The 14,027-nt window shown below is 41.0% G+C and overlaps 1 protein-coding gene across 1 annotated transcript in view; it reads left to right on the top strand.

Moving 5' to 3' along the window:
* The window catches only part of LOC128636624 (WD repeat-containing protein 62-like), a 368,449-nt gene that overhangs the window by 219,884 nt on the left and 134,538 nt on the right, over positions 1-14,027 (top strand). Inside the window, 1 exon segment of the mRNA XM_053689615.1 lies at positions 9,680-9,800. Coding sequence (XP_053545590.1) covers positions 9,680-9,800 — 121 coding nt within the window.

The raw sequence follows: 14,027 nt of genomic DNA, 5'->3' as shown, positions 1-14,027 counted from the left end.
AAAGTTTTAGGGTGCCTGCTCTATATCCTTTGGAGCAGGGATCAGCAACCTTGGGGCCCCCCTGATTTTTTGGAACTACATTACCCATGATGCTGTGGCACTCTTAATGCTGTCTGAGCATCTTGGGAAATGTTGTTAAAAACATCTGGGGGCCCAAGGTTGCTGACCCCTGCTTTGGAAGACATCTTGCAGGGTCAGCCAGCAGGAGTGTGATGGGTAACCTTGGCACCCCAGATGTTTTGGAACTACTTGTCCCATGGTGCTTAGGCACTCTACAGTCTAGTTGAGCATCTTGGGAAATGTAGTTCAGAAACATCAGGTGTGCCAAAGTTAACCATTACATATCTGCTAAAACGGATGTGAAACATGAGAGGTTGTAAAATATTTGGGTGTAGTAAACAAAACATTCAGTATATATTTATTATTTATTTTTCCACCTTTTCATGTAAATGAAATCTGAGAATTAGAAATGCACACTACAGACATCATAGTCCTAACCCTGCTATATATCTGTTCTTAACTGACTTCAACAGTGATAAGATACTGCCAAGCAATGCAAGTTATGCTTACAAAAAGATAGTTGTCTACTGCAGTAATAAGTTCGAATTTGCAAGTGTTGAGCGGAAGTTTGCTATTGAAAAACAACTGCTGCACACAAGGTGTTAATGTATTCAGCTGGTTTCACACTTGGCTGGTATGTTTTTTTTTCCTTTCATGTAAGTGGCAAGAGTCCAAGAGCTAGTGACGTATGGGATATACATTTCTACCTGGAGGGGGCAAAGTTTCCCAAATCTCAAAATGCCTATAAATACACCTCCCACCTCACTCATACTTCAGTTTTACAAACTTTACCTTTGTTGGAGGATGGTGAAGCAAGTCATGCTTGATTTCTTCTGTGAAAGGTGCTTCTAAGCATTTTGAAGCCCAGTTCCTCTCAAAGTACAGTGTTTGTCTGAGGGATGTGAAGGGAGTATTTGCCTAATGATGCCATGTTTTTACCTATGGGAAATCTATTCTAAGGCTCTCTGTAAATTTGATCGTGGGGATTCATCTGCCACCTCCCTTTCCAGATCGACATTATACTCCTCTACCATTACCTCTGCTGATATGTTTCAGTACTGGTTTGGCTGTCTGCTATATGTGGATGGGTGTCTTCAAGTAAGTATATTTCTTTTTTTTTTAAGACACTCTCAACTATGTTTGGCACTTTATATTTTTAATGTTTTAAATATATATTGCATATTTCTCCTAAATTGGTGTATCCGGTCCACGGCTTCATCCTTACTTGTGGGATATTCTCAATCCCTACAGGAAGTGGCAAAGAGAGCACACAGCAGAACTGTCCATATAGCTCCCCTCAGGCTCCGCCTCCCCAGTCATTCTCTTTGCCGCTCTAACTAGTAGCATCTCCACGGGGTGGTAAAGAGTATGTGGTGTTAGTTGTAGTTTTTTTTATTTCTTCTATCAAGAGTTTATTTTAAAATAGTGCCGGCTTGTACTATTTACTCTGCAGCAGAAAGTGATGAAGATTTCTGCTAAGAGGAATATGATTTTAGCACCAGTAACTAAAATCCATTGCCGTTCCCACGCAGGACTGTTGAAACCAGAGAACATCAGTTGGGGGGAACAGTTTGCAGGCTTAACTGTTTCAGGTATGATCAGTCATTTTTCTAACAAGACCATGTAATGCTAGAAGACTGTCAGAAATTCCCTCTGGGATAGGTAACCCATTTTTCTTAGACTCTGTATAAAATGATGGCTTATATTAAGGGCTCTATGCTGGTTGACACTATTGTGGGCTTAAAAATCGATTGCTTTTTAGCTATTTCTTCTGCTAGAAGAGTTTCTGAATTGTCTGCTTTGCAGTGTAATTCACCTTACCTGGTGTTCCATACAGATAAGGTCGTTTTACGTAACAAACCTGGTTTTCTTCCAAAAGTGGTTTCCAATAAGAATATTAACCAGGAAATAGTTGTTCCTTCTCTGTGTCCTAATCCAGTTTCTAACAAGGAACGTCTGTTGCACAATCTTGATGTGGTTCGTGCTTTAAAGTTCTATCTAAAAGCAACTAAAGACTTCAGACAAACATCATCCTTGTTTGTCGTCTATTCTGGCAAGAGGAGAGGTCAAAAGGCGACTGCGACCTCTCTGTCCTTCTGGCTGAAAAGCATCATCCGGCTGTCTTATGAGACTGCTGGAAGGCAGCCCCCTGAACGAATTACAGCTCACTCTACTAGAGCTGTGGCTTCCACATGGGCTTTCAAGAATGAGACTTCTGTTGAACAGATCTGTAAGGCAGCGACTTGGTCTTCACTGCATACATTTGCCAAATTTTACAAATTCGATACTTTTGCTTCTTCGGAGGCTATTTTTGGGAGAAAGGTTTTGCAAGCAGTGGTGCCTTCCGTTTAGGTTACCTGACTTGTTCCCTCCCTTCATCCGTGTCCTAAAGCTTTGGTATTGGTTCCCACAAGTAAGGATGAAGCCGTGGACCGGATACACCAATGTAGGAGAAAACAGAATTTATGTTTACCTGATAAATTTCTTTCTCCTACGGTGTATCCGGTCCATGGCCCACCCTGGCATTTTAGTCAGGTTTAAATTTATTTTTGTAAACTACAGTCACCACTGCACCCTATGGTTCTCCTTTTTCTCCTAACCGTCGGTTGAATGACTGGGGGGGCGGAGCCTGAGGGGAGCTATATGGACAGCTCTGCTGTGTGCTCTCTTTGCCACTTCCTGTAGGGATTGAGAATATCCCACAAGTAAGGATGAAGCCGTGGACCGGATACACCGTAGGAGAAAGAAATTTATCAGGTAAACATAAATTCTGTTATTTGCCATGAGTCAGGTCTATGTTTATTTCCCTTTGCAGTCTAACAGTTTCAGCATGGAAAATTAAGTTTGGGAGAAATGTAGTATATTTTTACTTACCTGAGGTTTCAGCTAGTTGTAACTTTAGTCTTGTTTTTTTTTCAAATTTTAGCAGGCAAATTAGGCTTGCGATGGCGCAAAATACTTCTATTTATTGCATTATTCTTGGCGCAAATTTTTTTGGCCCAAAGGTTGCGTTTGTTGTGACGCGAGTAACGCAATTTCCATCTAAAGGGGAGGAGAGTCCATGGCTTCATTCATTACTATTGGGAATTAATAACCTGGCCACCAGGAGGAGGCAAAGACACCCCAGCCAAAGGCTTAAATTCCTCCCTCACTTCCCTCATCCCCCAGTGATTCTTTGCCTTTCGTCACAGGAGGATGGCAGAGGAGAATTTCAGAGTAGTCTCTTATGGAGGGTAGTACTCTTCGCAGTGGGACTGGAGTTTTAAGTAGTCCTTTCAGTCTCTCAGTGAGGGCCTGGGTGAAAGTTAGAGTCCGGAGATGCAGGGAGAGTCTTTCTACAAAATCATCTCGACTCATATTAACAGCTCCATAAGCCATCAGCGTTGACGAATTTTGCTGCCTGCTTTCTTCTCTCAAACTTTTTGAGACTGTCCTGGGAGATTGTGACCACGGACGCCAGTCTGATAGAATGGGGAGCTATTTGGGGTGCCATTATGGCACATGGAAAGTGGTCCAGGGAGGAGTCTCTCCTTCCGATCAACATCCTAGAACTACGGGTCATTTGCAATGCTCTGAAGGCATGGCCTTCTTTGGAGTCAGTCAGTTTCATCATATTCCAGGCCGACAACATTACCTCGGTGGCTTACATCATCCATCGGGGGTACGAGGAGCTTCCTGGCGATGAGGGAGGTGTCTCGGATTCTCTAGTGGGCGGAGTCCGACTGCTCGCTCTCAGCGATTCACATTCCAGATGTGGACAACTGGGAAGCAGACTTTCACAGCAGACAATCTTTCCATCCAGGGGAATTGGGTCTCTTCACCCGGAGGTGTTTGCGGAGATTTGTCTCAGATGGTTAACGCCGGAGATAGAGCTCATGGCGTCCAGACTCAATTGCAGGCTACCTCGATACGGGTGGAGGTCCAGGGATCACCAGGCAGAGTTGACAGATGCCTTAGTGGTTCCTTGGGGATTCAGCCTAGTTTACATTTTTCCACCGCTACCACTTCTACCTCGAGTAGTGGCACACATCAAACAGAAGCAGGTCTCTGCCATTCTGATTGTACCTTCGTGGCCACGGAGGACGTGGTTTGCTGATCTGGTGGGGATCTCATCCTCTCCGCCATGGAGGTTACCCTATCGCAGGGATCTGCTGTCACAGTGCCCCTTCCAACATCAAAATCTAGATTCTCTGAGGCTGACTGCATGGAGATTGAACTTTTAGGCCCATATTTATCAAGCTCCGTACGGAGCTTGAAAGGCCGTGTTTCTGCCGAGTCTTCTAAAGACCGCTGCTCCATAACCCTGTCCGCCTGCTCTGAGCAGGCGGACAGGAATTGCCGGAAATCAACCCGATCGAGTACGATCGGGTTGATACCTCCCTGCTGGTGGCCGCGAGTCAGCAGGGGGTGGCGTTGCACCATCAGCTCTTGTGAGCTGCTGGTGCATTGTTAAATGCGGAGAGCGTATTGCTCTCCGCATTTAGCGAGGTCTTGCAGACCTGATCCGCACTGTCGGATTAGTTCCGCAAGACCTTTGATAAATAGAGGCCTTTGTCTAAAGGTGTGATTGACACTAATTCAGGCAAGGAAGCCAGTCACTCGTCGCATCTACCATAAGGTGTGGAGGACTTATTTGTCCTGGTGTGAGAAGCATGGATATCCTTGGCATAAGGTGAAGGTGTCCAGGATTCTGGCCTTTCTCCAGAATTGTTTGGAGAAGGGTCTTGCCACTAGTTCCTTAAAGGGACAGATTTCGGCTTTATCAGTTTTGTTGCATAGGAGATTAGCTGAGCTCCCTGACATCTAATCTTTTGTTTAGGCTCTGTCTAGAATCAGGCCTGTATTTAGACAGTCGGCTCCGCCTTGGAGCTTAAACTTAGTTCTTAAGGTTTTGCAGAGGGTTCCGTTTGAACCTATGCATTCCATTGACATTAAGATTCTGTCCTGGAAGGTTCTCTTCCTGTTGGCTATTGCATCGGCACATAGAGTATCTGAACTAGCTGCCTTGCAATGTGATCCTTCTTATCTGGTGTTTCATGCGGATAAGGCTGTACTTCACACTGGGTTGAGGTTTCTCCCCAAGGTGGTGTCTAACCGTAACATCAATCAGGAAATAGTTTTTCCTTCCTTGTGTCCTAACCCTTCTTCTTCAAAGCAGAGATTACTTCATAATTTGGATGTGGTTTGTGCCCTCAAGTTCTATTTTCAGGCTACAAAGGATTTCAGACAGTCTACATCTCTTTTTGTAGTGTATTCTGGGAAGCGCAAGGGGCCTGTGCTACTTCTTTGTCTTTTTGGTTGAGGAGCTTGATTCGCTTGGCTTATGAGACAGCGGGACATAAGCCTCCTCAGAGGATCACGGCTCATTCAACTAGAGCTGTGGCTTCGTCTTGGGCCTTCAAGAATGAGGCCTCTATGGAGCAGATTTGTAAGGCGGCTACCTGGTCGTCCTTGCACACTTTTACAAAGTTTTACAAATTTAACGTTTTTGCTTCTGCAGAAGCTGTTTTTGGGAGAAAGGCACGGTGCCCTCAGATTAGGGTCTCCCTTTTACCCTCCCGGTTTCATTCAGTGTCCTCTAGAGCTTGGGTATATGTTCCCAAACAGTAATGAATGAAGCCGTGGACTCTCCTCCCCTTTAGATGGAAAACATAAATTATGCTTACCTGATAAATTCATTTCCATCAAGGGGAGGAGAGTCCACGGCTCCCGCCTGTATCTCCATGGGGCAGACCTAAATTTATTTATCTTCTGTCACCTTTTATACCCTAATATTTCTCCTAACTGTTCCTTGTTCCCTCCGCGGAATGACTGGGGGATGAGGGAAGTGGGGGGAGGGAGGTATTTAAGCCTTTGGCAGGGGTGTCTTTGCCTCCTCCTGGTGGTCAGGTTCTTAATTCCCAATAGTAATGAATGAAGCCGTGGACTCTCCTTCCCTCGATAGAAATGAAATTATCAGGTAAGCATAATTTTATGTTTTCTTGTGTCTTTGTTACAGACGCAAAAAAAATTTGCCGCAAAGTCGCGCTGTTATGACGCGAATTGTGTAATTTCCTGTTAACCTTGGCGCCAAAAGTTTTTTTTTAAGCAGTTGCATCTTTTTTTTTTTTTTTTTGGCCCCAAAAATTTTGTTATTTTAAAGGGACAGTCTACACCAGAATTTTTATTGTTTTAAAAGATAGATAATCCCTTTATTACCCATTTCCCAGTTTTGCTTAACCAACACAGTTATAATAATATTCTTTTAACCTCTGTGATTATCTTGTATCTAAGCCTCTGCAAACTGCCCCTTTTTTCAGTTCTTTTGACAGACTTGCAGTCTAGCCAATCAGTGCCTGCTCCCAGATTACTTCACGTGCACGAGCACAGTGTTATCTATATGAAATATGTGAACTAACACCCTCTAGTGGTGAAAAACTGTTAAAATGCAATCTGAAAGAGGTGGGCTTCAAGGTCTAAGAAATTAGCATATGAACCTCCTAGGTTAAGCTTTCAACTAAGAATACCAAGAGAACAAGGCAAAATTGGTGATAAAGGTAAATTGGAAAATTGTTTAAAATTAAATGCTCTATCTGAATCGTGAAAGTTTATTTTGGCCTAGACTGTCCCTTTAAGTCTCTCCCTCTTTTGCTTTCGGCTTTCATTTGTTATAGAGGGCTATATTTGCTTTAGTTTTTCATATAAGCATTTTTTCCCATTCCTGATACTATTTTGTGGAAATTGGATATTTTGTTTAAATGTTATTTTTTGTTTTTTGTTACATTTTTCAAGATGTCTCAAACTGATCCTGCCTCTGATGGTACTGTAGGAACCAAGTTGCCTAAAAACAAATCTACCAAAGCTAAGTGTGTATGTTGTAAATTGGCTGCTCTTCCTTCTTCAGTTCAAGTATGTGGCACTTGTTATGAGAAATTGTTTCATGCTGATAAGGTTTCTATAAGTACAATTACATCTACTGTTAAACCTTCACAGTCAAATGTTCATGATATTCCTGTAGATGTAAAAGATTATATTGCTGCAGCCATAGAGAAGGCTATGACTGCTATTCCGCCTTCAAATAAACGTAAAAGGTCTCTCCTTCTTATAATTCTGATGAAGTTTGTATTGATCAACAGCATACTGAAGTATTTTCTGCTGATGCGGATTTCTCTGGCTCAGAGGTTCCTACTTCAGACTCTGACATTGATAAATCATCCTTTCTTTTTAGATGGAATATATCAGTTCTTTGTTAAAGGAAGTATTGTTTACTTTGGGGATTGAGGAATCTAGTCCTCTTGATAACAAGAATAGCAAACGTTTGAATTCTGTTTTTAAGACTTCTGAGGTTACTACTGAAGTTTTTCCTATTTCAGATGCTATCTCTAATATGATTACTAAGGAATGGTCTAAGCCTGGTACTTCTTTTAATCCTTCTTCTAGGTTTAAAAAGTTGTATCCTTTACCTGTGTCCAATTTGGAGCTTTGGGAAAAAGTCCCTAAGGTTGATGGCGCTATTTCTACACTTGCTAAACGTACTACTATTTCTATGGAAGATAGTACTTCTTTTAAGGATCTCTTATATAGGAAGATTGAATCTTATCTTAAAAAGGCTTATTTACATACTGGCTATATCCCTATACCTGCTATTTCTGTAGCTGATGTTGCTGCTGCTTCAACTTTTTGGTTGGACAGTTTAGCACAGCAGTTATCAGATCCTGATTTGTCTAAAATTGTTCTTTTACTTCAACATGCTAATCATTTAATTTGTGATGATATATTTGATATTATTAAGATTGATATTAAATCTATGTCTTTAGCTATTCTATCTAGAAGAGCTTTATGGCTTAAATCATAGAATGCTGATATGGTGTCTAAATCTAGATATTAATATTCCGATTCATCCAGACTACAATGGGTTCTGAGACGAGCATTACCAATTTGTCGCTCTTCCGTTTGGCCTAGCGACAGCTCTGAGAATCTTTTCAAAGGTTCTCGTGCCCTTCTATCTGTAATCAGAGAGCAGGGTATTGTGGTGTTTCCTTATTTGGACAGTATCTTAGTACTAGCTCAATCTTTTCATTTAGCAGAATCTCACATGAAACAACTTGTGTTGTTTCTTCAAAGACATGGTTGGAGGATCAATTTAAAAAAAGAGTTTCTTGATTCCTCAGACAAAGGTCACCTTTTTAGGTTTCCAGATAGATTGTGTCCATGACTCTTTTTTTGACAGAAAAGAGACAAATGAAGTTAGTGTTAGCTTGTTAGCTGTTGTTTTAGGTCTCATGATTGCAGCATCGGAAGTGATCCCCTTTGCTCATTTTCATATGAGACCTCTTCAGCGTTGCATGTTGCAATAATGTTGCAGGGATTATACTCAGATATCACAGTTGATATACTTAAGTCCCAACACTCAACAATCTCTGTCTTGGTGGTTAAACCATCACCTTATTGTTCAAGGGGCCTCCTTTGTTTGTCCTTCCTGGACTGTGATCACAACAGATGCAAGTCTTACAGGTTGGGGAGCTGTCTGGGCCTCTCTGACAGTTTGACGGTTTGGGAACCTCAGGAGGCAAGGTTACCAATCAATATTTTAGAACTCTGTGCTATTTTCAGAGCTCTTCAGGCTTGGCCTCTATTGAAGAGAAAACTTTATATTCAATTCCAGACAGACAATATCACTACAGTGGCATATGTCCATCATCAAGGGGGGACTCGCAGTCCTTCAGCAATGATAGAAGTATCTCTGATACTTTCTTAGGTGGAATCCAACTCTTGCCAAATTTCTGCGATTTATATTCCAGGAGTAGACAATTGGGAAGTAGATTATCTCAGTCGACAGACTTTACATCCGGAAGAGTGGTCTCTCCATCCAGATGTGTTTTTTCAATTGGTACAGATGTTGGATCCCCCAGAAATAGATCTCTAATGGCCTCGCTTCTGAACATGAAGCTTCCAAGATACCTTTCCAGGTCCAAAGATCCTCATGCGGAGATGGTGGATGCTCTAGCAGTTCCTTGGTTTTACCAACCTGCTTACATTTTTCCGCCTCTGGTTCTTCTTCCAAAGGTGATCTCCAAGATCATAATGGAACAATCTTATTTGTTTCTGATAGCTCCAGCTTGGCCTCTCAGGTTTTGGTATGCGGACCTTGTCAGGATGTCCAGTTGCAAACCTTGGCCACTTCCTTTAATGCCAGACCTTCTGTCTCAAGGGCCGTTTTTCCATCAGGATCTCAAATCTCTAAATTTGATGGCATGGAAATTGAAAGCTTAGTGCTTAGTCATAGAGGTTTTTCTAAATCAGTGATTAGCTCTATAATACAGGCTCGTAAGTCTGTTTCAAGGACAATTTTATCATCGGGTTTGGAAAACCTATATTTCATTTCATGTCACTAGCTCATGGCCACTTTGAAAGAAATGAATTTATCAGGTAAGTTCTTACATAAATTATGTTTTTTGCAGGACTACAGATACTTATTTACAAGGTGTTTTACATCCCTTTTAAATTTGGGCTAAACAATTTAGCCAAAAACCTCTGTGAAATGTTTGATTACATAATATTACTACAAAATATTATTCTTGTATTTCACATTATGAGATCCGATGTCACATTAAGTTTGGTTATCTCCATCTCGATACAGAAAAATTTGACAACTGTTTGAAGGACCTAAATCCATTGGAGGACGATGAGAATGATTTAAATACTAATCCCAGGCTCAGCATTTCTTCAAGATATCTGTCGCGTTACCAGAACAATGACAGGTAAAATACGTCTTAAACAAGATCTTATAATACTAGCGTTACAGAGAGAGGCTCAGACAATGTTTGGCCTGGGAGGTACATGAGATATCTAGCGCTCCATACTATCTGAACGTTGTATGTATTTAATCAAGGGAAGCGGTTTTCTGTAGCTTCATCTTGTAATATAAATGCAAATATTTAAAGGGACAGTCAACCTGGAAATGTTTATTATTTAAAAAGATAGATATTCTCTTTATTACCCATTCCCTAGTTTTGCATAACCAACACGGTTATAATAATATACTTTTTACCTCTGATTATCCTGTATCCAAGCCTCTGCAGACTCCCTATTATTTAAATTCCTTTGACATAATTGCATTTTAGCCAATCAGTGCTGACTAGCTGTGAAAAACTGTCAAAATGCATTCAGATAAGAGGCGTCCTTCGAGGGCTTTGAAATTAGCATATGACCCTACCTAGGTTTAGCTTTCAACAAAGAATACCAAGAGAACAAAACAAATTTGATGATAAAATTAAATTGGAGAGCTGTTTCAAATGACATACCCTATCTGAATCATGATTGTTTAGTTATGACTTCACTATCCCTTTAACTATTTCAGAGCCCCTCTCACCTTTACTGCTTTAGTTGTTCAAACATCTAGATGTCAAGGGACATTAAACCAATTTTTTTTTCTTTTTTTGATTCACATAGAGCATAACATTTTAGGCAACTTTCCAATTTACTTATTATCAAATTTGCTTCATTCTCTTTGTACCCTTTGTTGGAGGAGCAGCAGTACACTACTGGGAGCTAGCTGAACACAGGTGAGCCAATGACAATAGGTATATATGTGCACCCACGAATCGGCAGCGAGCTTCCGGCTCCTTAGCCTACCTAGGTATTTTTTTCCGCAAAAGATACCAAGAGAATGAAGTAAATCAGGTACTAGAAAATTGCATGATCTATCTAAATCATGACATTTTAATTTTGACTTTACTGTCCCTTTAAATGTGTAAAGATTGGTTAAAAAAAAGACATGAACCCAAAAGGCTTAAGATATCTTTTAAATCCATAATTGTATTAAAGGGACATTAAATGCTTAGAGATTTCCAATATAAAATGTTTATATGCAGTAACAAAACTGTGCAATGTTTTCTTTCTAATGACACAGTGAGTCCACGGATCATCATTAATTACTCTTGGGAATATCACTCCTGGCCAGCAGGAGGAGACAAAGAGCACCACAGCAAAGCTGTTCAAGTATCACATCCCTACCCACAACCCCCAGTCATTCTCTTTGCCTCTAGTGCAAGGAGGAGGTGAAGTAATTAGGTGTCCAGATTAGAATTCTTATATCAAGATTTTTTTATTTTGAAGACAGGGCAGGATTGTTCTGATCTTCCATCACACTTTGGGTATAGCTGTACTCCACGTTAGTCTCTTCAGCAGGCTTTGGTAGCTTTAAAACGGTTAGGAACTTGTAAAGTGTGCTTTGCTGCATTTTCCTAACATGTTGCTGCCCTTGTATAGAAAGCCTGAGTAGGTTTACTCTGTCTTTCTTTTTACACAGGTGTCTGTGAGGAGCGGCATCCTCTCATACTTTGTGAGTCGTCTGACTGCCGGACAGCTAGAATGCAGGTAAGTGCCTTTTGTTCTTCTGGGTCTAGAAGGCTGGCACTTGAAGGGGTTAAGACCCTCTGCTTTTAAATGGGACATATCCTTATGGATGCTGGTGGCAGTGGGCAGGCACTTATGCATGAGATTGGAGACTTAGGGTTAACATTCTTCGTAACAAGGAAGAGGTTAGCATTCTATGGGGCTCAGCTATAACGTTTATTATTATTAATATTTTTATTCAGGATCTGTATTCTGGCAGCTCCTTTTATTCTGAATTAACTATGTCAGAGGACTTTAGGAGAGCGCGAATGGCGCCATTTCTAGAGGGCTGCATTAAAGTGCTCTGAATTAGTATAGTCTGAGCACGCAGTGTTTTTACTCTTGAATTCTCCTGCTCCAATTTTAGAAACATTTTAGCTTGGCTGGGAGTGGAAGCTGCACGACTTAACAGAGAAAGTTAGTCGACAGTGAAGTTTGACCGTTTTACAAAATCTTTTATTTTCAGTTTGTATTTCTATGGCGGAATCCTCCTAACAGAGAGTTAGGGGTCTGTATGTAGCTTCCTTTCCGCGCATAATTGTGGCCACTCCTCCTTGATAATATTGGAGTGTCGCCATTATTTTTCTTAAAGTGCCTTAAGCAGTATTGACTGAGTAACTTAATTCCGCCTCATTCTCCGGCATGGGAGCAGAGCGGAGTTGTTAGTGTTCGGTCTGCATTGTGAAATATGCATACGGTTATCGTTCATGTCATTTTCTACTGTAGTGTTCTTCTCTGTGCCTTAGGCGGCGTTGAGAGGTGTTTGCAGTATGCGACTTATGCAGATTCTTTTCAGTTTATTAAGAAAATGCAGAAACCTATTTTCCTTTATAAGGGCTGCTAATGGAATGTAGAACATATTCTTACACTATCATCTGTTCCACTTTAATTAAAAAATAAAATGGAACATTTTATAAATTTTTTTTATTAAAGTATATTATAAAGAATCTAAAATATAAGATAATTTCTTTTTAGAAATCAAGTTATTCTGTCTGGAATTTACCTTTTAAGAAGTAGGTTTGACTGTTTAAAATGTCAATGTTTTTTGTACCATATTGTCAGTTAAACTATTGGTGGTACAACTTTAGCTGAGCCTTATGTCTCCCAAAAGGGATGCTGTTTTCGGCAATGCTACAGCTCTCTCCCTGTATGTCCCAAGCCTTTTTGGCGTCACATGCGGTGCTCTCCGGTTCCTCTAATTCTCCAGAAGGAGTATGTTTAATTACAGATTTGCAGCTGCGATATCTGCGGCTTTGCCGGTTGGTCTGTTTTTCCTTTTCCTCAAGGAAAGTGCAAGAGGACATTTATAATTTCAGAGTTTGAGGGCTTCTGTTCCACTTTTGGCTACACAGTGGTCCCTCTCTGAGGCTGGCATGGAGGATTCGGTAGTTCTGAGGGTAAAATCTCAGACCTGGACAGTATAATTCCTTCATCTGAGGTTAAAGTTGTACACTTCAGATTTTGCTTGAACACTTTCGTGATGTTAAAGGAGGTTTTAGCTACCTTGAAGCAACTTCAATGCGTTTTGTCATTGTTATTCTTAAAAGATCTATTGCATTTTATGATTATTTCCCTGTGGGTGTTTTTCAGTTCCAGACCGTGCTAGGAGAAATAGGAGTAGTCAATGTTTCCTTGTTCTATTTTTCCTGTTTTGAAAGGATGTCTCTGTTAAATTTCAGTCTGCACGGTGCCTTAAGTAGTAGGATATCTAATTTGATATTCCTAAAGAGTATAGCTGTTTTTCAGGATCTATGGAGAGCTTAGTGGTTAACACCAGGCTGACCAAAGAATTTCATTGCTTCAAGGGCAGCGTCTTATTGGCGCGTTGCCTTGTCTGATCCATTTTGATAACAAAAAGCTCTTAAGCTAAGGGAGCTATGATGCCTAGCTTCTCTGTGTCAACTGAGAAATCAGGAATTCAAGGTTCACTTACAGGCACGGTTGTGCCAGCAATGCCCTACAAATGATCCTTTGGACAGTGGAATTTTCCTCTGTGTCCAAGTTCTGGTGTCTATGTACTAGGGTAAAGTCTGGTTTGGTCCTGGTCTGCCAGGGAACGTTCTGTTTTTTCTAGTACTTTTACTACGGCCTTCAAAAGGGGATTGAGAGGTCCGAGATAGGCCAAGGACATAGTTCTTCAGGGTTACTACTTAGTAGACATTTGTTTCCGTCCTGAAGCAGTACCTCCTTTCCAATTTTTATCTGCAGGCCAGATAACTATGAGACATTTTGTAAGCCAGCTAGACAGACAGCTCAGCATGCTTAGGCACAGCGGCTGAGCTCTGTAGCAACCCAAAGGTTGCAGGTTTGATCCCCGGTGAGGTCCATTCAGCCTTTCATCCTTCAGAGGTCGATAAAATGAGCAGAGCCTTGAGACCCTTATGGGTGATTAGCCGCGCTTTTCAAGTACCCAATACATACATACTTAGTGTTTGGGAAACTTATGAGATTTTTTTTTTTATTTTAAAGATGGGTCTGAATTTTATTCATTCCTGATTTTTGAATCATATGTTGCGCTTCCACTTGGCTTTGCCACAGCTCAAGAATTCTCTAAGGGCCTGGAAACTTTGACAGTATTTGGTCCCAGGGTA

The sequence above is a fragment of the Bombina bombina genome, chromosome 7 (genome assembly GCF_027579735.1).
Source record: "Bombina bombina isolate aBomBom1 chromosome 7, aBomBom1.pri, whole genome shotgun sequence".
NCBI classification, from domain to species: Eukaryota; Metazoa; Chordata; class Amphibia; order Anura; family Bombinatoridae; genus Bombina; species Bombina bombina.
This window is presented reverse-complemented; position numbering and strand designations above follow the sequence as displayed.